The sequence below is a fragment of the Mauremys reevesii genome, linkage group 5 (genome assembly GCF_016161935.1).
Source record: "Mauremys reevesii isolate NIE-2019 linkage group 5, ASM1616193v1, whole genome shotgun sequence".
Taxonomy (NCBI): Eukaryota; Metazoa; Chordata; order Testudines; family Geoemydidae; genus Mauremys; species Mauremys reevesii.
This window is the reverse complement of record NC_052627.1, coordinates 119,648,214-119,670,871: the sequence shown is the minus strand read 5'-3', so window position 1 is coordinate 119,670,871 and position 22,658 is coordinate 119,648,214. Positions and strand designations below refer to the sequence as shown.

At 39.3% G+C, this 22,658-nt stretch overlaps 1 protein-coding gene across 4 annotated transcripts in view; it reads left to right on the top strand.

The window, feature by feature from the left end:
* Positions 1-20,275, top strand: part of RNF4 (ring finger protein 4) — a 37,208-nt gene extending 16,933 nt beyond the window's left edge. For 2 of the 4 annotated variants that reach the window (XM_039539493.1, XM_039539492.1), the window contains exons 2-8: positions 388-555; positions 1,105-1,225; positions 2,298-2,377; positions 5,174-5,183; positions 11,142-11,307; positions 16,601-16,649; positions 17,295-20,275. In XM_039539493.1, the coding sequence (XP_039395427.1) occupies positions 496-555; positions 1,105-1,225; positions 2,298-2,377; positions 5,174-5,183; positions 11,142-11,307; positions 16,601-16,649; positions 17,295-17,444 (636 nt within the window). In that variant the 5' untranslated portion in view covers positions 388-495 and the 3' untranslated portion in view covers positions 17,445-20,275. The remainder of the gene's footprint in view (positions 1-387; positions 556-1,104; positions 1,226-2,297; positions 2,378-5,173; positions 5,184-11,141; positions 11,308-16,600; positions 16,650-17,294) is intronic. The other 2 variants (XM_039539495.1, XM_039539494.1) reach the window with 1 other exon arrangement.
* Positions 20,276-22,658: the final 2,383 nt, after the last annotated feature.

Here is a 22,658-nt window from a genome sequence, read left to right as displayed (position 1 = left end):
CTGAAGATGGTCAGTTTTGGATTAACAGTCCCCAACCCTGACTCCTCCCTCAAGTTTGGTGGTTCTGTATTTTTGTATGCACACATAATTGGCTCCTTCTAAGAGTTACCACTTCTTCTTTAGAATGAAACCTCATTTGGGTTTTTAGGTTCTTTCCCAATACAATAACAAACTGACATTGGATTGTAGGTGTTGGGAGTAGGACAGCATAGCAAGTGTTTGAGACATACCTTTGGATGGCTCAGAGGCTCAAATCTTAAACTATGGGAGTTCCTGACTAGTCTCATGCAGGAAGTGTTGACTCAAAAATGGGAATCGGTAGAGATGGCTGTACTTAAGAGAGCAAGAATTACAGGTAGGTAATCTTCTCTCTCCTTTTCTTTATAGGTTTGGAAGAGCAACATTCTAAGATACTGAAAAATCTGGACTTTTAATTGTATACTTCCTAAAGAAATATAAGGCGTTGAAAATTGTAGCCTCCTTGCAGGTTATTTTATGGTATCTGTACCTCTTACTTTTTTCTGTATTTTATATTCAAGAAACACCATGAGCACAGTAAGTATTTTCTTAATGAAGTAAATGCATAACTGATTATCTCCTTCTTTATCATTTTTAGACTTGTAGCCACTTGTGCCATTTCAAATCATAATGTGTGTGTGGTCTGAACAACCTGGAGAAAATAGAGATTGTAGTACAAGTAAATTAAGATGCCATGTAATCCCATATTCTGTCCTGATTAATGTCTCTAGCTATTGTTAGTAGTATTCCAAAAAAAGCAAACCCTTAACATTGGGAATAGTCCTGTTTTTTGTCCAAACTAACTGAAGGTAGTCAGTTAGAATCTAACAGTTGATGTAATCATGAAATAGCCCTCTTGATCACCAGTGATCACAGAGAGCACCTTTCCTGCCTGGCCCAACTGGTAAGATGCATTGTGGTGATACCTTTAACTTTGGCATTTCCAATTCAGAGTTTGGAATGAATCCATACAAAAACATGTATGCTTTAGTCTTTCAGTTGGCAGCAATTAAAAACATTCTCTCTCTAAAGATCAGGTCTGCATTAATACTAGCTTTAAAAAACATACGTTCTTTTTTCTCTTAGATGCAAAGAAAACGTCGTGGAGGAGCCATCAATTCTAGGCAAACTCGAAAACGAAACAGACTGGTAGCTTCAGCTACAGAAATGGCTTCAGAAGCAGAGCCAATAGAACTTGAAGAAAGTGGTAAGCTTTTAAAAATAATAATAATAATAATAAATAATGGAAAAAAATTTGCTTCTGGAGCCCAGAGCCCAGCTCACATGCAGAGGCCCAGCTGCCTGCAGTCCCCCTAGCTTCCCGCCCCACCCCCCCCCCACCCCCACACTCCTGCCTCCTGCTGTTCAGATGTACTTGTACAGGTATCAAAGTAAAGCTTCAGAATCCAGTTCTTAAAGGGTGGGAGGGGCGGGGAATGCTCCTTGAAGGATAACCAGTACAGAACATTGGTGTCCATCTAACTTCCTAATCCTAAACAGTTTAGAGGATGGGTAGAAATTTGCCGTGCTATTATTCAGGCTTTAGGCTCTTCAAGATAAAGGCCTTCAGACAACTTGTTTCTCAAAAAAAAGTAGCACAAGAGGTTTAGGAATGTAAAGGCTTTTTCTTTGCCTTCTGAATGACATAGGGAAGAATAGCAGAGAGAAGTCCTGGAGACCAAATTTAGGCTGCTAGGTAAGAGATTGAAGTCTAAGACCTCCATGATAACATTCACAGAATATCAGGGTTGGAAGGGACCTCAGAAGGTCATCTAGTCCAACCCCCTGCTCAAAGCAGGATCAATCCCCAGATAAATTTTTTGCCCCAGATCCCTAAATGGCCCCCTTAAGGATTGAACTCCATAACCCTGGGTTTAGCAGGCCAGTGCTCAAACCACTGAGCTATCCCTCCCCCGTATTAAAGTAATACATCCAGTGATATTGATACTTACCTCACACAAGTTATCACACAAAGTTTAAGAAAATGAAGTATGTGCACGGGGTGGGAGGCAAGAACAACTGCTGCAGTTTTTTCTATTGCTGCAAATCAAAACACACAATAGTAGCATCAACTCTCCTAGCATTTTAGTGAGGGCTGAGAGCCTGAGAGATGTGTTCAGTGTCTGCCTTAAAGGAGAGGGGTGGAGAGGGAACACAAACTATCAGCGTTTAGTAAACGGTAGCATTCTAAAAGTTCATGCCTGAACCTTGTTGTGGAATGGCAGATGTTTATACAGCTCTGCATGCATGATCTTAACTCTTATCATTGTATTTTTAAGCTGGTGAAGAAGTAGTAGATCTCACATGTGAATCTTCTGAACCTGTAGTAGTTGATCTAACTCACAATGATTCTGTTGTGGTAAGTAGCTATTGGTGCACTTATCCAAATACTCTGCTCAAATGAGGTTAATGCTGTGCTTCTTAAAGGTTAGAACTTGGAAGGCAACTAAAGCCTCAACTAGATATCCCAGACCATGTCATCAAAATGGCCTGTATAAAGGTAAACCCGGCAGCCATTATTTGCTAAAAAATAGCATCTCTCACCGCCTTGGACACTAGAACCTGTTACAGGGAAATTTTCTGGGATTATACCAGTGCACTCTTTGAGAAGTATCTTGGTGAAATGTCATGTAAAAATGTAAACTAGAGACAGTGATGTCCATCTTTAAGCACAGATTTCATCTGTGTTTAAATGATAGCATATGGTAGCCCTTTGAGGTCATGCAGCTTTTCTTTTTTTTTAAAGGTTCTAAATAACTGAAAACTGCCCATTTCTTGTTCTTGAACACATAGTTCTAAATCACCACCGTCAGTGCATGTTCCTAATCGATAAGAGTACTGCCAGTGTAGGATTGAAAGTAACACTTGGAGGAAACGTGCTTCACTACTGTGTCAGGCACTTGTGGAGGATAGTCAGGACTTTCTGAAAGGACATATTGATAACATGCTTTAAGTAAAGAAATGTGGAAGATTATGGGTTTAAGATGTTGATGAATAATTATTTTACTGAAATGGATTTTCTACTATCATTGTTTCAAGATATGTGCATCAAACAAAATGGATATATTTTGACAAGAATTGGGAACATAATGAGAAGAGGAGGCAGATCAAAACTTTAAAATGGATTAGTAAAGTTCAGCTCATTGGTCCTTATTCTGACACCTACAAAAGTGTCCTGACTTGTGAACATGCATTAACTAGGTGTTCATCACTTTTGAAAATATGCCATTTTTGAGGTGTCAGTTTTAGTCCATATTCTGAACTTTATGGCTTTTATTTTTTTTTTAAATTGACCATATTTTTTTTTTTTGTAGTAGGATGCGACAGACAAAAGCTCACCTATATAGATATGGAAAAAGAGTTTACTACAACAGAAGTATTAAAGCCCAAAATTCAGTAACAATTGCACAGAAGCCGTTTCATGATACAGCACTCAGTTTTAATTGAATACTGAGAAACACTTGTTACAGTACCAGAGCCACTCGGGGTGGGGGGGCAAGTGGGGCAATTTGCCCCAGGCCCCACAGGGGCCCCCATGAGAGTTTTTCAGGGCCCCTGGAGCAGGGTCCTTCACTCACTCGGGCCCCGGAAAACTCTCGCGGGGCCCCGTCCCCCGAAGCTTCTTCTGCTCCGGGTCTTCGGCGGCAATTCGGTGGCAGGGGGGGCCCCCACCGCCAAAGATCCCAGGCCCTCTGAATCCTCTGGGTAGCTCTGTATAGTACACTATAGATGCAGCCAAACTGCACAGAAAAAAATGCCATCAGATGAACAAGATACAAGGGTAGGATTTTCAAAAGTACTCAGCATTGTCCTATTTCTGCTCCTATTGATGTAAGTGGTAAAGTTCCTCTTGACTTCAAGAGAAGTAGATAGGTCAATGAAGTAGCATATATACTCATTCATAAGCTGAATTTTTTTTTTAAGTAAAAAAGGGAAGCACCAGAGAAGGGGGTCAGCTTATGAACGGGTATAGAGAGGGAGAGGTGGGACATAGCCCCTCCCCCCAAAAGAGAGAGCAAGGAGAGGCAGCACAGCCAGAAGGGAAGAGGCAGGGCCAGAGTCTAGCCACTTCGGGCCAAGCTGCTCTTCCCCCAGCCTCGGAAACAGGTGCAGCTCCATGGCTGGCAGGCTGCAGCTGTGCCGTTCAGCCCCACCCCCCCAGAGCAGGCTGTGACCACGCCGCAAGAACCCTCTGCAGCCATGCTACCTGGCCCAGCTGCTGGAATGTGCTGCGGCTGTGCTGCCTGGTCTGGCCCGCCAGAGCAGGCTGCGGCTGTGCTGCCCAGCCTGCCAGAGCAGCTCCAGCCAGGTCAGAGACAAGGTGGGAAGGGATGGGATGCAGAGAGTGTGGGGGTCCTGAGCTAGGGGTGGGGTTGTGGGGGATGGTCACAGAGGTTACTCCCCTGACTCCCAGCTTCTCTTGCCCCCTTCTTTGCGCCCGCCCCACCCCCCCAAAAAAATCCCCACCAGTTGCTGTCCCAGTCTGTCAGGATAAGCAGCTGGCACGCTGGGACACTGTTTCCTTAGGTTTACACCTCTGCCTGCAGATGCTCTAGGTAAAGAAAGCATCTCGGCAGGCCAGTGGCGTATCCTGATCACCCAGGAGCCGAAGTTTTCTGACCCTTGAATTACAGGGTTGACTTATGAACAGGTTATAAAAGTTGTCCATTTTTACTTATCCATCTTGGGGGAGTCAGCTTATAAACAAACTGGCTTATGATAGAGTATATACAGTAGTTCTGAAAATCCCACGCAAATCGTCTAAGGAAAGTGATCCCTTTTTGAAGGAGTTCTAAATTTGTCGATCTTTTATCCTAATGTTGACTGAGAATTGCAACTTAAAACAAACTACAGTACTGATTTAAAATGATGGCTTGCATCTGTTACTGTAGTACCATGATGAACTGTTGACGTAAAATCCTGTTGTGACTTATCTTCCATGAAGGTGCATGACCAACACCATTAGCTTGACTTGCAAAGTTGGTGATGTGTTTCCAGCAATACACATGATTATTGCTCTGCCTCATGTCTCCTGGCTCTGCTTATGTTCACTTTTATTTGTTTGTAGCTGTATAAGATGTTTGTCCATAATACATATATATGCACAACAAAGTTGAATTGTTTTTTTCTCTTCTCTCCCTCGTGTTAATACAAGATTGTTGAAGGTGAGTAGTCCTATTTCATGTATTCCCAACTGATAACAGAATTGTGACCATTTTGTAATGCATTGTATGGTATGTGCACACCTTGCTAGCAAGAATATGCTTTCCACTAGCCTCCCTTTAAAATTGTCTCACTCGTTCATCTTCAGAGATAGATAGATGTATTGTTTACAGTGTCAAACTAAACTTGTCAGTGAAACCAAATCAAATTTATTGCTTTTAATTACTAGTAATCAACACACTCATGCAAAGGAAATGCTCCCTGGGTTTATACCACTATTTAATACAGCATCTGAAGATTGAATGTGCCGTATCAGCACTTATTTAATGAAATAACCCCAATGTGGTCATTGTCCCTTGATACAATTCTCAACACTTTTATCACACATGGTAGTGGATGTAGTTTGAGAAAGTAGAATAAACTTGAAGATACAAAGTCTAATTTGTTGGTCTGCAATAAAGCAGAACTTTGCCAAAATCTCAAATGCTCCCTCCAGTTGGACTTCACAATCCCTTGGCTTCTGTATATGTGCTGGGACACTACTATGGGTTTCTACTGAGGTCTTTACAGAGAAATGATGATTCCAAGACTCCATATATTACATACACAAAACTTAAAAGAACATTAAGGTTGCAAAGTCAGGAAATGCCAAAATTACAGTTGTCTGTGCAATCTTACTTCACTTCCCTGGTTCACAGGTATTGTGATAGTTTTCAGTTACCTGATCAAATTATATTTTCCACAGAACTGTCTTCTTCAGTGCACTGAATGATAGTGCACAGGAACGAATCTAAGTTACGTGGTGAATTATGCTGTTGTCTGTTGGACTTTTGCCCTCCACCCTCCCTGAATTTGTCCCTGAATACTGTACTGGAGAGTTTGATTCTCTTTTATCTTTATCTGATCCTGTGGAATTTACTTAAACCAAACTTTACAAAGGTGGCCATTAATACTCAACCTGTGATAGTTGAGGCCTGACTTGTGGATGTGCTGAATGCTCTCAGCTGCAACTGAAGACAGTGGAACCTATATTCTGAATATACCCAGTGCTATAAAATGCTGAATAGTCTGAAAAATCAGGTTCTTGTGCCTCAAGTTGGGTATCCAACCAATGAGATTAGTTAACCAGAAATTAAAAGGTACAGCACCAAAAGTAATATCCCTGCAAGCAGCATGGAAACTTTTTTAAAGACACCATAATCGAGGCTCAACTTAAATGTATACCTCAAATTAAAAAACATAGTAAGAGAGCCAAAAAAGAGCCACTGTGGCTAAACAACAAAGTAAGAGAAGCAGTGAGAGGCAAAAAGGCATCCTTTAAAAAATGGAAGTTAAAACCTAGTGAGGAAAATAGAAAGGAGCCTAAACTCTGGCAAATGAAGTGTAAAAAATATAATTAGGAAGGCCAAAAAACAATTTGAAGAACAGCTAGCCAAAGACTCAAAGTAATAGCAAACTTTTTTTTTTTAAGTACATCAGAAGCAGGAAGCCTGCCAAACAACCAGTGGGGCCTCTGGACAATTGAGATGCTAAAGGCGCACTCAAAGACGATAAGGCCACTGAGGAGAAACTAAATGAATTCTTTGCATAGGTCTTCACGGTTGAGGATGTGAGGGAGATTTCCCAGACGTGAGCCATTCTTTTTAGGTGACAAATCTGAGGAACTGTCCCAGATTGAGGTGTCATTAGAGAAGGTTTTGGAACAAATTAATAAACTAAACAATAAGTTACTAGGACCAGATGATATTCACCCAAGGGTTCTGAAGGAACTCAAATGTGAAATTGCAGAACTACTAACTGTAGTCTCTAACCTGTCATTTAAATCACATTCTGTACCAAATGACTGGAGGATAGCTAATGTGACGCCAATTTTTAAAAAGGGCTCCAGAGGTAATCCCAGCAATTACAGGCCAGTAAACTTGACTTCAGTACAGAGCAAACTAGTTGAAACTATAGTAAAGAACAATATTGTCAGAATTATAGATGAACATAATTTGTTGGGGAAGAGTCAACATGGTTTTTGTAAGGGGAAATCATGCCTCACCAATCTGCTAGAATTCTTTGAGGGGGTCAACAAGCATGTGGACAAGGGGGATCCAGTGGCTATAGTATACTTGGATTTTCAGAAAGTCTTTGACAGGGTCCTTCACCAACCGCTCTTAAGCAAAGTAAGCAGTCATGGAATAAGAGGGAAGGTCCTTTCATGGATTGGTAACTGGTTAAAATATGATAAACAAAAGGTAGGAATAAATGGTCAGTTTTTTCAGAATGGAGAGACATAAATAGTGGTGTCTCTCAGGGGTTTGTACTGGGCCCAGTCCTATTCAACGTATTCATAAATGATCTGGAAAAAGGTGTCAAGTATCAGAGGGGTAGCCATGTTAGTCTGAATCTGTAAAAAGCAAGAGAGTCCTGTGGCACCTTATAGACTAACAAATAAATATATTGGAGCATAAGATTTCGTGGGTGAATACCCACTTCGTCAGACCCACATGTGTCTGACGAAGTGGGTATTCACTCACGAAAGCTTGTGCTCCAGTGCATTTGTTAGTCTATAAGGTGCCACAGGACTCTTTGTTGCTGGAAAAAGGGGTAAACAGCGAGTTGGCAAAATTTGCAGATGATACAAAACTGGTCAAGATAGTTACGTCCCAGGCAGACTGCAAAGAGCTACAAAAGGAACTCTCAAAACTGGGTGACTGGGCAACAAAATGGCAGATGAAATTCAATGTTGATAAATGCAAAGTAATGCACATTGGAAAACATAATCCCAACTATACATATAAAATGATGGGGGGGGGCTAAATTAGCTGTTACCACTCAAGAAACAGATCTTGGAGTCATTGTGGAAAGTTCTCTGAAAACATCCACTCAGTGTGCAGGGGCAGTCAAAAAAGCAAATGGAATGTTGGGAATCATTAGGAAAGGGATAGATATCATATTGCCTCTATATAAATCCATAATATGCCCACATCTTGAATACTGTGTGCTGATGTAGTTGCCCCATCTCAAAAAGATATATTGGGAAAAGGTTCAGAAAAGGGCAACAAAAATGATTAGGGATACAGAACGGCTGCCATGAGGAGAGATGAGTAAAACTGGGACTTTTCAGCTTGGAAAAAAGACAACTAAGGGGGATGTGACAGAGCTATAAAATCATGACTGATGGTATTTACTCTGCCTCCTAACACAAGAACTAGGGATCACCAAATAAAATTAATAGGCAGCAGGTTTAAAACAAAGGAAAGTATTTTTTCACAGAACGCAGAGTCAACCTGTGGAACTCCTTGCCAGAAGACGTTAGAGCCAAGACTATAACAGCATTCAAAAAAGAACTAGATTAAATTCCTGGAGGGTAGGTCCATCAATCGCTATTAGCCAGGATGGGCAGGGATGGTGTCCCTAGCCTCTGTTTGCCAGAAGCTGGGAATGGGCAACAGGGGATTGATTACCTGTTCTGTTTATTCCCTCTGGTGTGCTTGCCATTGGCCACTGTCAGAAGACAGGATACTGGGCTAGATGGACCTTTTTGTCTGCCCCAGTATGGCTGTTTTCATGTTCTTATCTAAAATTAGTGGATGCTCTTGAGCTTAATTTTTCTTTTCCTTGGTTCCTGTTAAATAGAGCCAATAATACCATCTTACCTCACAGGGGTGTGGTGAAGACAAATTCATTAACATTTGTAAAGAATACAGATACTACAGTGATGAGTGTCATCATGGAAAAAGTCCATGACGAAATTTAGCATTTTGTATCTAGGGCAAGATCTGAAGGGGGAGTTGTTATGATGCATGTAAAAATAAATACTGAATAGCTGCTCATTCAGTGAGCACAGTCTTTCCTGTGCACTGAATGAGACAGGCATCCTATGGAAAAAGCGTGTGATCATAATAAAGACCGCATCATAATGTGTGCACAGAAGGAGACCGAATTAAGGTTACACCTTTATTCTGGCATTTCCTAACTATTGAGCACTTGACTCTGTAACACTGTCATTCTTTTGACATGTTTTTGTGTCATTTTCTACATTTTAAAAAGCAAACAAGAAAATTCCATTTTTTCGGGACCAGTATGGTTCCTAACTGCATCATTAGCAGGATAGGACCCTTTAGATCCCCCCCAATACAGAATTCTGCAGGTGGCTTATGGGAAGTTCATTCAGCACATTGGAGCTGTGTGGTCATGAAGAAGGCTACGTTTTAGTCACGGGTATTTTTAGTATAAGTCCTAGAGAGGTCATGAACAGGTCACCGGCCATTAATTTTTGTTTACTGCCCATCACTTGTACTATATACCCCTGACTAAATCATGGGGGTGGGGGGCAGCCTAGGGTGTGCATTGGTGCTCTGGGGTGACCCAGTGGGTGCTGTGGGTGTTCATTGGGGAGCAGGCGGGACCCCAGGTGGGGGTTGATGGGGATGGCAGACTTCCTACCCAGCTCCTCATGGCTCCCCGGAAGCAGCGACATGTCGCTCCCTCAGCTCCTCAGTCTGCTTGCTGCCCCTTCCCCAAGTGCTGGTTCTGCAGCTCCCATTGGCCGGGAACCATGACCAATGGGAGCTGTGGGGGCGGTGCCTATGGATGGATGCAGCATGCAGTGCTAGGAGCTGAAGGAGGGATATGTTGCTGCTTCCGGGGAGCTCCCCAAGGTAAGCACTGCCCAGAGCCCTCACCCCCTCCCATGGCCCATCCCACACCCCTGAGCCCCCGCTCACATTGAAACTCCTGCTGGTGGGGGTGGAGGGGGCGGTCACCCAATAGCTCAGGCAGCCCCGGGCCAGCTGCATAAGTCATGGAGGTCATGGAATCGGTGACAAACTCACAGCCTTAGTCATGCAGTATGGTTAGTTTAAATGGAAACTTCTGAGAGTTCTGGTACCAACTCTAACAAGCTTCTGCTAAGCATGTACAAACAGACTTTTTCAGTTTATAAATTGGACAAACTTGGGTGTATTTTTCATTGAGCTGCAAAAGCCAAATTGCTGACACCAGTGACCAACCACACACACGCATACTTTTCACTGTGGGAGGGTCAGTACCCTGCTCCAAAGCATGAAGGCAATAGAGTTTCTCAGTGAAACGGTGTACAATTTTTTTTCATCTTTAAGGTACTGTTCCCTAACCTGTCTTCAGAAATAGTCAAACTGTTTTGGTGAAATTTTCTAAAATATTCATCCAGAATCAGACACATGGAATGGGGAAATTCAGCACAAATGGTTAGTTTGGCAATGTAAACAACCGAAAATAAGATCTATTAAGGAAAGCATTGGGCAACATCACTACCAGCAACATCTGTAATATATCTTAAACTCCATGACATAAATAAGTCTCTGGTGCATATGGATAATCCTTAAGAGCTGCAACTGAATACTGGACCCAATAGCCTAGATTTAGGCAGTTTATATAATTGGCAAGGTTCTCATCCACTCCTGATTTGTTATGCTATTTTTTAAAAAAGCCACCTGCATGCTGCTATCCAAGCTCTTTTATTGCTTATCCCTTACTTTGCTGTGATAGGGGCTAACTTGACAACTGCCTCTTTCCCCCAGAACACTTCCATTTATTTACAGTAACTGCTCACGTGTGTGACAGGATGCCATATCTAAGGACTTGTCTATATGGGGAAATTTAGCTGCATAATACATTGGTATAACTACAGTAGTACTGGCATAATTGTGAAGGTAAATCTGCCATGTAGAAAAGGCTTAAGAGTCATATCTGTTCTTCTAGTGGGGATAAGAGCAAATTAGCAATTAGGCTAAATTCTGTTTTAATATACAATTCTGTATTTTTGGGATAGCTGGAAGTGTTAAGTTTCACAAGTAAACTTGCTTTTAAATAGTTAAACTAAATATAGATTTGTCCATTTAAATAGTCATATAACAGTGCATATTTAATGCGTTGCAAAAATAATATTAAAATCCTGGAAATACACCTAATTTAACACAATTAAATTGTAGAGAATCAACGTCAACAGAGAAATCTAGGGTTAAGAAGCCAACGGCAGTCTGACAGCTGTGTATTAAGTAGTGATGATGAAGATGAATCAAGAGATAATGATGTATATGTAACAAACAAGGTGTCTGGAGATTTAGGAACACTGGAGGATGAAACTGCAAGTTCAAGGTATGTACCCTATGCAACTTCCTGTAGACATGTAAAATGTAATTTATATGTTAAAAAAAATCAAACCTTGTCATACTGAAAAGGAGGAGTGAGGTGGCATCATGTATGTGGCTTAGAATCTCCTTTTTGACACTGTTAACTTATTCTGAAGCTTCATATCTTCTCCTTTATGAAAGAACGGGAATATTAAAGCTGCTATTGAAATAAGAAAAAAAAATGGAACAGTACATTTAAATATTGAAACGATACCTGGTTTATTTTTTTGGATTAAAAGTCAACTGAAAAGACAATTCAGAGACGTGGCAAGAGGAAATGCTAATTAAAAGCCACAAATTGTAATTTACAGCATTGTTCTTTCACACAAAGCTCAAGGACCAGAGTGAGGTAGGTTACTATTTTCACTGGTGTCCTACAGGAAGTGAGAATACCCACCAAGAGTTTTCTTCTAAACCTTTTATCATTTGTATAGCTCTCCTCTGAACTCTCTCCAATTTCTTCTCATCTTTGTCAAGTATGGCGGCCAAAACTAGATTCAGTACTCCCATTTGAGGCCTCAGCTGTGCTGAATAGAGTGGGACAGTTGCTTCCCATGTCTTATCTATAACAGTTCTCTTAATACAACCCGGAATATTAGCCTTTTTTCAACTGCATCACTTTGTTGGCTCATTCAATTTGTAATCCACTATAAACCCCAGATCTTTTCTGCAGTACTACCATGTAGCCAATTATTCCCCATTTTGTAGCTGTGCATTTGATTTCTCCTTCCTAATTATAGCATTTGGTTCTTATCTTTATTGAATTTCATTATGTTGATTTCAGACGATTTCAATTTGTCACGGTCATTTTGCCCGCTAATCCTGTTCTCCCAAGTGCTTGCAACCCCTCCCAGTTTGGCATCCTCCGCACGTTTTATAAGTATACTCTCCACTATCCAAGTCATTAATGGAAAATATTGAATAGTTCTGCTCTCAAGACTAACCCCTCCATAACCCCACTAGATGCACCCTCCTAGTCTCACAGCAAACTATTGATCACTACTGAGTATGGTCTTTCAGACAGTTGTGCACCCACCTTATAGTAATTTCACGTAGATCACATTTCTGTAGTTGGCTTATAAGAATGTTATGTGGGACTGTATCAAAAGCCTTACTAATATCAAGATGCGTCACTTAAACTGCTTCCTCATATCCACTAGAGCTTGTCATAGAAGAAAAATAGGTTGGTTTGGCATGATTTGTGCTTGACAGAGACATGCTGGCTATTCTTAAAACTGTTATCCTCCAGGTATGTATAAATACATTGTTTTAATTTGTTCCAGTATTTTTTTTCCAAATACCCAGGTTAGGCTGACTGGGCTATAACTCTACAAGTCCTTTTTTTTTTAAGAAAGATAAAAATTATATTTTCCTTCTCCTACCTTCTGGGACCTCGCCCATTCTCCATGAGATTGCTCCAGCTAGTTCTTTAAGTACCCATGTACAAGCATAATTCATACAATGATTAGCTATACGTTTACCTTGGGGTAAAACAAGGAATATGTTCCCAAAGGGTACACAGTTTATCACTAGAATCATTTAATGTAATTACAGCCCTGAGACTGAATCTAGTCATCTGTCTACCACCAGAATCCCAATTTGAATTGCTGAATTAAGCAAGTGTTCAATAATTAATGGAAAAATAATTTAGCTGTAGTCATTTTCCTTCTTTCTTTGATTAGAATATGCCAAGATTATAATTACACTATCACAGGCTTTCCATGTAATTTTGGAAATAAATCTCTTTCCATGTCCACAAATGCAAAAAGGATCCTTCATCCTGCAGAGCTTTTTAAATGCCTACTGATTCCCAAAAGAAGGGGATAAGAGGAGAATGAGGGTGCCAGATGATTTCAAGATTAAGCAGCCCTCACTTGTCTTCCCCTGATAGTTCTAAATTTAAAACCTACAGAGACACATTTTATATACACTTTTTTTTATAATTGAGCTAGCTAGCCATCTTCATGTGCGCGCGCGCTCTCTCTCTCTCTCTCTCTGACTTTGAAAACTACTTTTTGGGGAAAACCTTTCATCTGTGTTCTCTGAGAGCTCTCTTTGCTAAACTTGCCAGGTAGAATGGCCAGTCTTTGTTGTGTACTTCAAATTCTAGAAACTCCCAATCACCAAATTCAGGCACAACATTTTCATGTAGAAGGAATATTCCATCATTCAGTTATTCTACTAAGTCTAGTGCAGTCTTCAATTCTGTATTACACATTTCTTCCTTTTCCCCTCCCCTATATAAATATCATCTAATCTGCACATTACTGCTTTTAACACTTCTCTAGCACAGAGATCTGTAGATGGAAGCTGTAGGTAAGAGGCATAAAATAGCTTGAAGTCTAAAAACTTCTTTTGTTTGAAGGCAGTAGCTCAGGCAGCACGTAACAGGCCTGAGCTCCTCAAGTGGTACAATTATTAGGGAGGAAGCTGATTGGGAAGCCCCCTCAAATTAACCCTGAAGGAATGGTAGTGTTAGATATGTCTGAACACTGCCAATGAAGTGAATTCAAACTTTCTGAGGATCAGCATCTAGCTTTGTGTGTGATGCGAATTCAGTGCTCACTAAAGCAAGTGGGAAAACTACATTCGCTGTAAGTAACCATTGTGCAAACTTATAAAAATGCCAAAAGGTCTCTTCTGACCTAAAAATTTGGCTCCCCCAACTACTAGAATCTGTTGGTCACCAGACTTTATTTGGGTTGACCTTATTTGGGACAGTAGATAGCTTGATCATTGCTTAATGGAATAAGACCATGATCTGACTCAAGACAAAGTTAATGTACAAATACACTATTCTACCTACCTCTCAAGTAGCTTATATCCATATAGACTTTGGCTGAGGATTTGCATATATAAAGCGAGATGAATTGTGATGAGAATAACTCGCAAAAGGCGCAGCGTACTTCTTTCGCCCTAGGAACTCCATCATGCCATTCCTCCTCTGCCATAGCCCCTCTTCTGGAATTTGCTAGGAGGCTGAGTAGGGCAGCCTGTGGTGTTTGTACAGGCACAGGAACCATCTACAATTCCCTCCCACCCCAAGTGATGCACTTCTGAAGCCCTATGCACTGTTGTAGCAATATACAGAGGTCAGTAGCGTAGGGGGAAATCCCTTCCTAGGACAGAATATTGGTGTTAATCAGAAATTGTCCATCTTTTATTTTAACTTATTTTCCCAGTTTATTTTGGATCACTTTTTTAAAAAATCTCCTATGCAAGACAATAATATGGCTTACTTGAAACCAACCATCTTGTGTCTAAGTGTAGCTATAATGGACATGAGTGCACATCTAAATGATTCTGTGTTCTGCCGTCCCTAGAGCTATCAATCTTCTATGAAGCTGGGTACTAATGACATAAATGGTCCTGGAGTGTGGTCAGGATGGATTGATATGAATCCTGATTAAAATCACTGATTTTAATCGACAAGTAGGAAGGCTTGATTTTAAATCTATTGTAATGTGTTTTGCACTTGTAGTTTGTGCTTGCTTTTCTCATTAGTTGGTAACCCTTAAAATATTATTTGAAATGAAATATAGCCTTGACACTAAACTTGGTGTTTCTTTTTTTTGCTTACCCAGAGGAAATACTGTATGCATGTTTAAATAATTATAGCTTAACTCTACTTTTATACAGATTCTCTATTTTTACTATTTTTTTTAAATTTTGTTTTGTTAGAAAATGGTGAATGATGTCTATTTAATAGGTGTGTTTTTGTTTTTTTGTTTTTTTACTTGTATCCATCTCTGGATAGAAATTCAAACTCAATTCAGAATGCACAAAAACAGCATTTTAAGTGTTTGTTAAATTCTTACATAAGAAAAAAGTTTATCCAGCATATTATCAACTTGTTTTGCATTTAAAATTTAACTGATTTATTTAAACAAAGGGGGAAGTATGTGTCTGTAGTTGATGAAGTGAACAGATTGTTTCCGGTCACCAAGTCCTGGAAGATTTTTTTTAGAACTAGTAGAAGTCTCCTCTCACCTACTTTTTTTTTTTTAAATTCGAAGATTGGAAGAAGAAAACAAGATTTTCTGCTTTTACCACTCCCAATTGCTTTCTGAACTTCGAATGAACTAGTCACTAAAGTGAACTAGCTGAATAAACTGAAATGACAAAAACAACCTCTTCTGCAAGTGCAGAGAGACTAAGTGCTGTCAAAAGCTGGCTTAGCACTTCAACAAACACTGATTTCAGATGTTTTGCCAGTAGCTTCCACCAGTGCAGTGGTTAACTTCCTTTAAAACTTGGCAAGAAATGTACTGCTTAATAATTTTTGCATTGAATATAAATGATTCTAAGAAGTTTAGGCCTTAACATAGATGATATTCATTTCAAATTTAATTTTAAATAGATTTGTTTTTAAAAATACACCAATGTTTAAATTTTTTAAAATCAGTTTTTATCCACCTTGAGTGGTGCCTGTATTCTAGCATGTTATCGCTGCCATCAACTTCGGCAGTCCAGCCACTAGTGAAAATATCTGCAGTGGAGAATGTTAAAGGGAAACTCAACAGAGCTTAACATAAACAATAAATAAAATTTTCAAGCAGGCTTCATTGTGCTCTCCATGATCACTCAATTCATACTCAGGAAGTTCATGAGCGCCCACCTTCCCTCCATCCCCCTTCTCTTTGCTTATTTACTTATCTAATAGTTTGTGGTTTTTGTTGCTTGGTATATGAGATGATGTGATGAGCCTCAGCCAGGAGAGGGATTTGGAGTTGAAATGTTTGCATGCTGTTCTAAAATGAAAGAACTTGGAGTAGTTCAGTTAACCTGTTACAATGTGCTTCTGCAAGGAACAGCTAGTTCTTAAAATTGTGAACTCTGTTCCAAAAAGCTTCTGGAGACTGCCTTGCCCTTCTATATGCTACGTGTAACCTGTACAGTGCTGTAAGTTACCACTATTTTAAAAAATTACTACTTTGTTGTTAGGACAATTACAGTGGGGATGAGGGGGAAGAAATGGTAAACATGAAAAGGGTGAACAAAAATAAGGGCCTTCTCCTGTGAGGTGTAGGAGACCCTAATCTCGTTAGTGTAACAAATTGAGAGTCTAACATGAGCATGCCCCAGGTGAGCGTCTGATTCAGCATAATAGAAGTTGGCTGAAAGCCTAGTTTCTTGAGTCTGAGGAAGAGAAGAGGTTCTTGCCTGAGGCAAACACAAGGACACAAAATAACCAGATACTATTGTCTGAAGTTTCCAGTGCATAATGGAACTAATATATTGTTTTGGGGGTTTTTTAGGCCTTCAGGTACCGTTAGTTGTCCAATTTGCATGGATGGATACTCAGAGGTAAGAACTTACACCTTGTCTATAATATTTTTTGTTCCACTGAAGGAAGAATTAAAATGTGAGGTACAGAATCACTACACTTGTTAGCTAGTTGTATTTAGAAAGTCTAACTATTGTACACATTAGAGAAAATCTTAGTTTTTAAGTCAGTGCATAAGGGTGATAGCATCTTCTCCAGGATCTTTTGTAGGATATTCAGTTTCCTTAATAGAAGAATAAACTAACTATGATGTAGCATATTTCAATTTCTAATATTCCTTTACTACCTGCATTAGAAGACTCTTCCATTCTCAAGTTGTGACAAACATGCTACTAAACAGTACCTCACTGACTGCTCCTAGTGACTAAGACTCTGAATTGCTAAATTTAAGTATTTATTTAAATGGTAATTTAAATCTGATCTGTTGAGCCATACGTCATAAAAACATCATATCTGGCAGTATATTTGTTAAGGGTAGCTTGCTCCTGAGAGCCAGCTGACGACAATGCATGTTTCCATGTTAAGTCTTGAATAAACAGCGCTAAAGTCACCGAATATTATGGATTGCAAAGATTTGCTCTTACACAGTTGTGTTATGTAATCAGGCTTTGCCCAAGAGCAATACTTTCTCATAGACTTCAGCTTTATAGTTTCTTCTCTTTCAGATTATACAAAGTGGACGACTTATCGTGTCAACCAAATGCGGCCATGTCTTCTGTAGTCAGTGCCTCCGTGACTCCCTTAGAAATGCTAACTCTTGCCCAACTTGTAGGAAAAAACTCAATCACAAACAGTACCATCCAATTTATATCTAAGCACTTGAATTCTTCTCAGGACAGCCTCACCTGGATCTTGATGGAAATGTCGTCATGCGTTTGTGATGCCTTGAAGATTAAAGGAGCAACAGGTTGCCCACCCAGTTGTAGTAAAATGGATTTTTGGAGAATTAACTTGTGCATATCTAAACAGCTTTCTTAGGGTCCAGTCATATTGTCAAAAGTAGCTTGTTCGTGTTAAAAGTTCTTGAAGGTCTGCGCGAACAGGTCGGTATGTGTCACCAATGAAGCAGCTGATGTTCGTTTCCCTCTACTTCTTTTGAAGTGCTTGAACATGAGTTCTGGATTTTTTTTTATTTCTTAAATGCTTGTAATTGCTCCTGCCCCTTTCCCCCCAGATAAATAAGTTACATTGCCTACAGTATGAATAAATGCTTTCATTTGAATCTTATCATGATGAGGGTGGCAGGCAGCAAGTTATTGGAGAGCATTTTGCATGTAGTTTTACCTGCAGTGCAGTTTGTCCAAATAAAATGAGTTCTGTGACAGGCAAAAACTTAATGCAATATTAAATTGTATACCAGGGTAATGCATTGAATTAATATGCTGTTAGCCAGCCACTAATCTTTCTTTAACTGGAATTCTTGCAGACCTATACTTACGGGCTCAGAGGTGTAGAGTAGATCGCCAACTTCCATAATGTGAAAGTATTTCATTTCTGGTATATCATAATTGCCCAGGAATTACTTGATTTGAATCACAGTATTGAAGTGTTTCCTAATCTGTGGTAAGATGATTTCTTGATTTAATACTGTTCAGTGTTTCCCTATAATCATAGTTGAGCAGTAAATCAATGCCTTTTCTCTGGGCATGCTGTTTATAAAAAGGTTTTCATCAACTGAATACCAGACTAGACAAATCTTGGTCCTCTCTAAAGCATACCTAGTGTAATGTTTAAAGTTCAGTACATTCACTTTGCTGTGTATTCTGCTTCTATACTGACAGGTTTTAGACACATACAATGCTAACAGTACACTGGGCTGTTTAATCTTAAATATATGTAATTTAGGCTTCAATCACTGGCTAGGTATTGATGTTGGGGTAGGAATGCTGAACGAGTGCAGTCTAATTGGTCACTCATTGTCTTGAGGATTAAAATGTGCAATAAAGCTTGTATAGCTCTTTTAAAATAAATAAACGTTTGGTCAGGTGCATGTTTTTTCAAAAAGCTGCATCTGAATCTGCATCATTAGCCAGTTTACCATTTATTTTCAGGACTGACTGAGTGCTATTCAAGAGAATTTTTATTTCAGCACAGAATTACAAGGAGATATGGTGCCTGGGTGAATTGATGCATTTAACTGTAATACTTCTATATGTGGGCAAGATGTTAACATCAGTTTTCTATGATCTCTGTACATACCTCACACTTGGGCCAATGTTTTGTTCCACAATTCAATACAATATTATAACAATATCTATCAAGGCATCTTTAAGACTTGAGGTTAGTCTGTGAAACATGAACAAAAATAAACTGCCAGATATTTTGTAGACTGTTTTTATAATAAATTTTTCAGATTTTTTTTCTTTTTACCCCTCCCCCCAAGACTTCCAAAAACAGAATTTCATGAGGTATGTAATTAACACATAATAAGTAATATTATCTTACTACTCCACCGGTGGGAGAATGGATTGTTTTAAATTAAAGAAGCTGCTCTAATTAGCAATTTAAACTTTGAAGAGGTGTCTATCCAAGAATACACAATGTTGTGCAGAATATGGTCTTTATGTAGCAATATGGTGACTTACCTTGGAGAAACGTAATACTTGCGCTACTCTCATCCTTTATATAATCAAAGATTGTGTTACATGGAAAAGCCTGCTGTACTGCAACCTATGCACCCTGGCAATACTCTCTACATATTAAAAGGATATAATCGCCAGTAATTGCTCTCACTTGCACTGAATTATTTAAACCTAGTGCTGAATGAAGACTTTCCTAAAATATTTTCATGACAGTGCAATTAATTTCTGTATCTTTTTGTTTATAGAAAAACCTTTTTCTTGCTTGTTTTTTTTTCTTCTTTGCATGTCTTGGAAGACAAACTGAGCAAGAACTTTATTCTCTTTAAATTATTCAGAAGCATCTGTCACATGCAGAAAAAGCAGTCCACCATGACACTGTCTAGTAATTTAGGGCCACATACACTCTACTATTAAAACCTCCAATAGTTTTTAAATGAATTAAGGTAAATGGCTCTCATATCTGAGCCATCATACTTAAATTACTGTGTACAGGGAAGGTAATAAGAGTATATAAATGTAAGGGATTAAGTCTGGGGTTGTGGTTGAGTAGCATGTCCCTACATCCTTAATTTGAGTACTAGCCTTAGTTTGAATTGTTTTTGCACAGTTTCCACCATGTAAGTATCTCTTTATAGCTTGCATATCAATATATAAACCTACTTGGACTTTAGATACCACAAACTGTAGAATATTCAACAACAAAAGTTTTTTGTGATCCCTATTAAGTGCCACATTTTGTGTACTTGAAAACAAATTTTAAACTTTCAATATCAAAATGGCAAATGTTAAAGTTGCATTATAATTTTAAAAAACTTGAAATAGATATATTTTAATTTCCAGTAAAGGCAGTGGCTCAATATAGCTTATGACATTTGCAAGAACTGATAGATAATATAAAGATTTTTTTGATTATGTAAATGTATGTTTTTCACTTGTCTTTGTATATAGTTCAAATTCTCCTGTATTTAATTGTATTCATGTCTGTATGTCAGATCTACTTTGGACTCTACTGGGTAGGCAAATAATTCATTAACAGATGGAAATAAAATTATTAATTTGACCAATCGGAAGTACTCCATTTATTTTAGTCACCTTATATTATAATTCAGTGGGGGGGGGGTCAAATTGATTGCATATTCCTAACTCCCAAAGGTTTCAATTTTTTACTTTTTTGGTCAACATTTCTCTTAGTCTGCCTAGTACTTGAGTGTACAATACAAAATATTTTAATGCTTGGAAGCATCTAATAGGATAACTAAACAATTCAGTGCTGATGTTACCTGTTCAGCGCATAATGAAATGTGTACCTTGCAATGTAAATTTTTAAATACAAACTGTCAAGCAGAAGGGAATGAGGAGGATAAGAAAGGAAAGGACAAGAGGCATGCATGAGGGGGTTGAATTTTTAACTACAAAAGCACACCCTCTTGCCTAAACTGACAAAATTAAGGGGCACAGTACTGCAAAAACACAACTGTTCTTCTCAAATCTATTTGATTTTGTTACTCTGGTCACCTTAAAACTGAAATCTCGTTAAAACTATTTTCTCCAATTTTGCTACTTCTCAGTGCAAATTAGGCGTGTATGTACTCTAGCAACTGACACAGCATGTGCATCAGCATGGTGCCCATGTGCACTACACCAGAGGGTTACTTCTACTCTTATTAATTCTTAAAATAAATGGTATGTGATGGACCTGAACAGCTGCTATGTGAGTAAATGTATTGCACTAAATTGTCACTGCTAATAAAACTTAAGTGTGCGTGTTTCCTGTTGATCCTTATTTCCAATAGAGTGATGCTTTTCTGTATCGTCCAGTTACATTTTCTCCATTCCTCCCCACTCCTTAATCTCAAGTGTTCTCTTACGGAATGAGCAACGGAGAATCTCTCTTTCGGTAGTCATAGATTTTATACAATAGAAGTTACTTTCTTTTAATCTCTTTCAAATTGAATTGATTACATAATTGACCATCTTCTAACAGGTTGTCTGCTTTTTTCAGCCCCCAACAAATCAGAGACCTGGGAGAGCTTGTGGTGGTCTGGACTGGAAGTGCCACCATATGTGGTTAGCACTCAGCTCTAAGTCTCACTTATGTGACAGTTAGCCTGTGTTTCCTCCTATCTTGGATGGGGAGAGCAGCCTAAAGCTGTACCTGGCTAACACTGAGGAGATGATAAGCAGTACTAAGAGAGTCTCTCCTTCATAACAGCTCAAATTATTGAGGCAGCTGCCTTCTTCTTGTTAAATTGGCCCACCGCCTTGGGGTCCTTCTTAGCTTCCATGCTGCAGTGCCCATCTAGCTACTATGAGGGCAAGGTATGTCCATTTCCATCTGACCAGGTGTGAGCTGTGGCTGTGGTAATCTATCCATTTCTAACATTAGGGCTTTACTACAACAATTCTCTATTAAGGAATGAAGTTCCATTCCTTGACCAACATCAGCTGATTCAGGCCACCTCAGTGTGGCTACTTTCCTCCACAGGCCAGCTTCACTACTCTATGCTGGCTGTGTAATGAACACAGCCCAGTTCAAGGTCTCTTGACTGTCAACATGCTTAATTGAATGGGATCCTATCTATATGAGACTACTTCTCTCTGACTCTGCCTTCTCTCATCACCTCCAGTGCACTAGTGCAGTGAAACTCAACCAAGAGAAGGGATAGTCACAAGTATGGGAGATTGAACCTTCATGGAAGCCCAACCAAGTCTATGGAACCTCCTCTCAGATGAAACAAGGACTGTTAACCTCAGTTGCCAAAATTAAATGCAAAACTAAACTCTTTGCTATCCATAGGCTCAGGTAAGAGGGCTTCTGGACAATAGGCAATGTGTATTATGATCTTACCCATGAACATGACACAATTGTGCCTTACTCATCTATTCAATTATTTTAATCTTGGCTGTTACCAGTAAGGAAGAGAGGTGGTGGCGGGTTGACTTTGGGGGAGAACAGAAACTAACATTTTCGCAGGGGTTAATACAAGAACCCAGATAGTGTGGAGTGAAAGTAACAGCTGTCCAATACTTTGAAGTATCTCAGCAGTACTCATTCAGACCTATTCCCCATTAACTAGGTTCTGATCTGAAACATAGAGGTATATTCCAGTTCAATAGTAGGATTTGCATTTAAAGTGGAAAAATAGAGGAACTTTAGTATTTTGTTTGGATTTGGTTTCTATATTTAACATGTACTCTTCATATATCTCCAATTTTCTGTAATTTGCTTTTATTCTCTGATGCTGTGAAGTCCGTTCACAAATTCCAGGTCATATAGGGTGTAGTTTCCTATTTTCCATGGTCTAGGACATGAGCATATCAGCCCCATGCTCAAATCCCTCCACTGGGTCCTAGGCAGCTTCTGATAACAATTTAAGTCTTTTTGCCCCTAATTTTCAAAGCAACAGATCAAGCCCCAGCAACATCAGAGACGGAATTTCGCTCTGT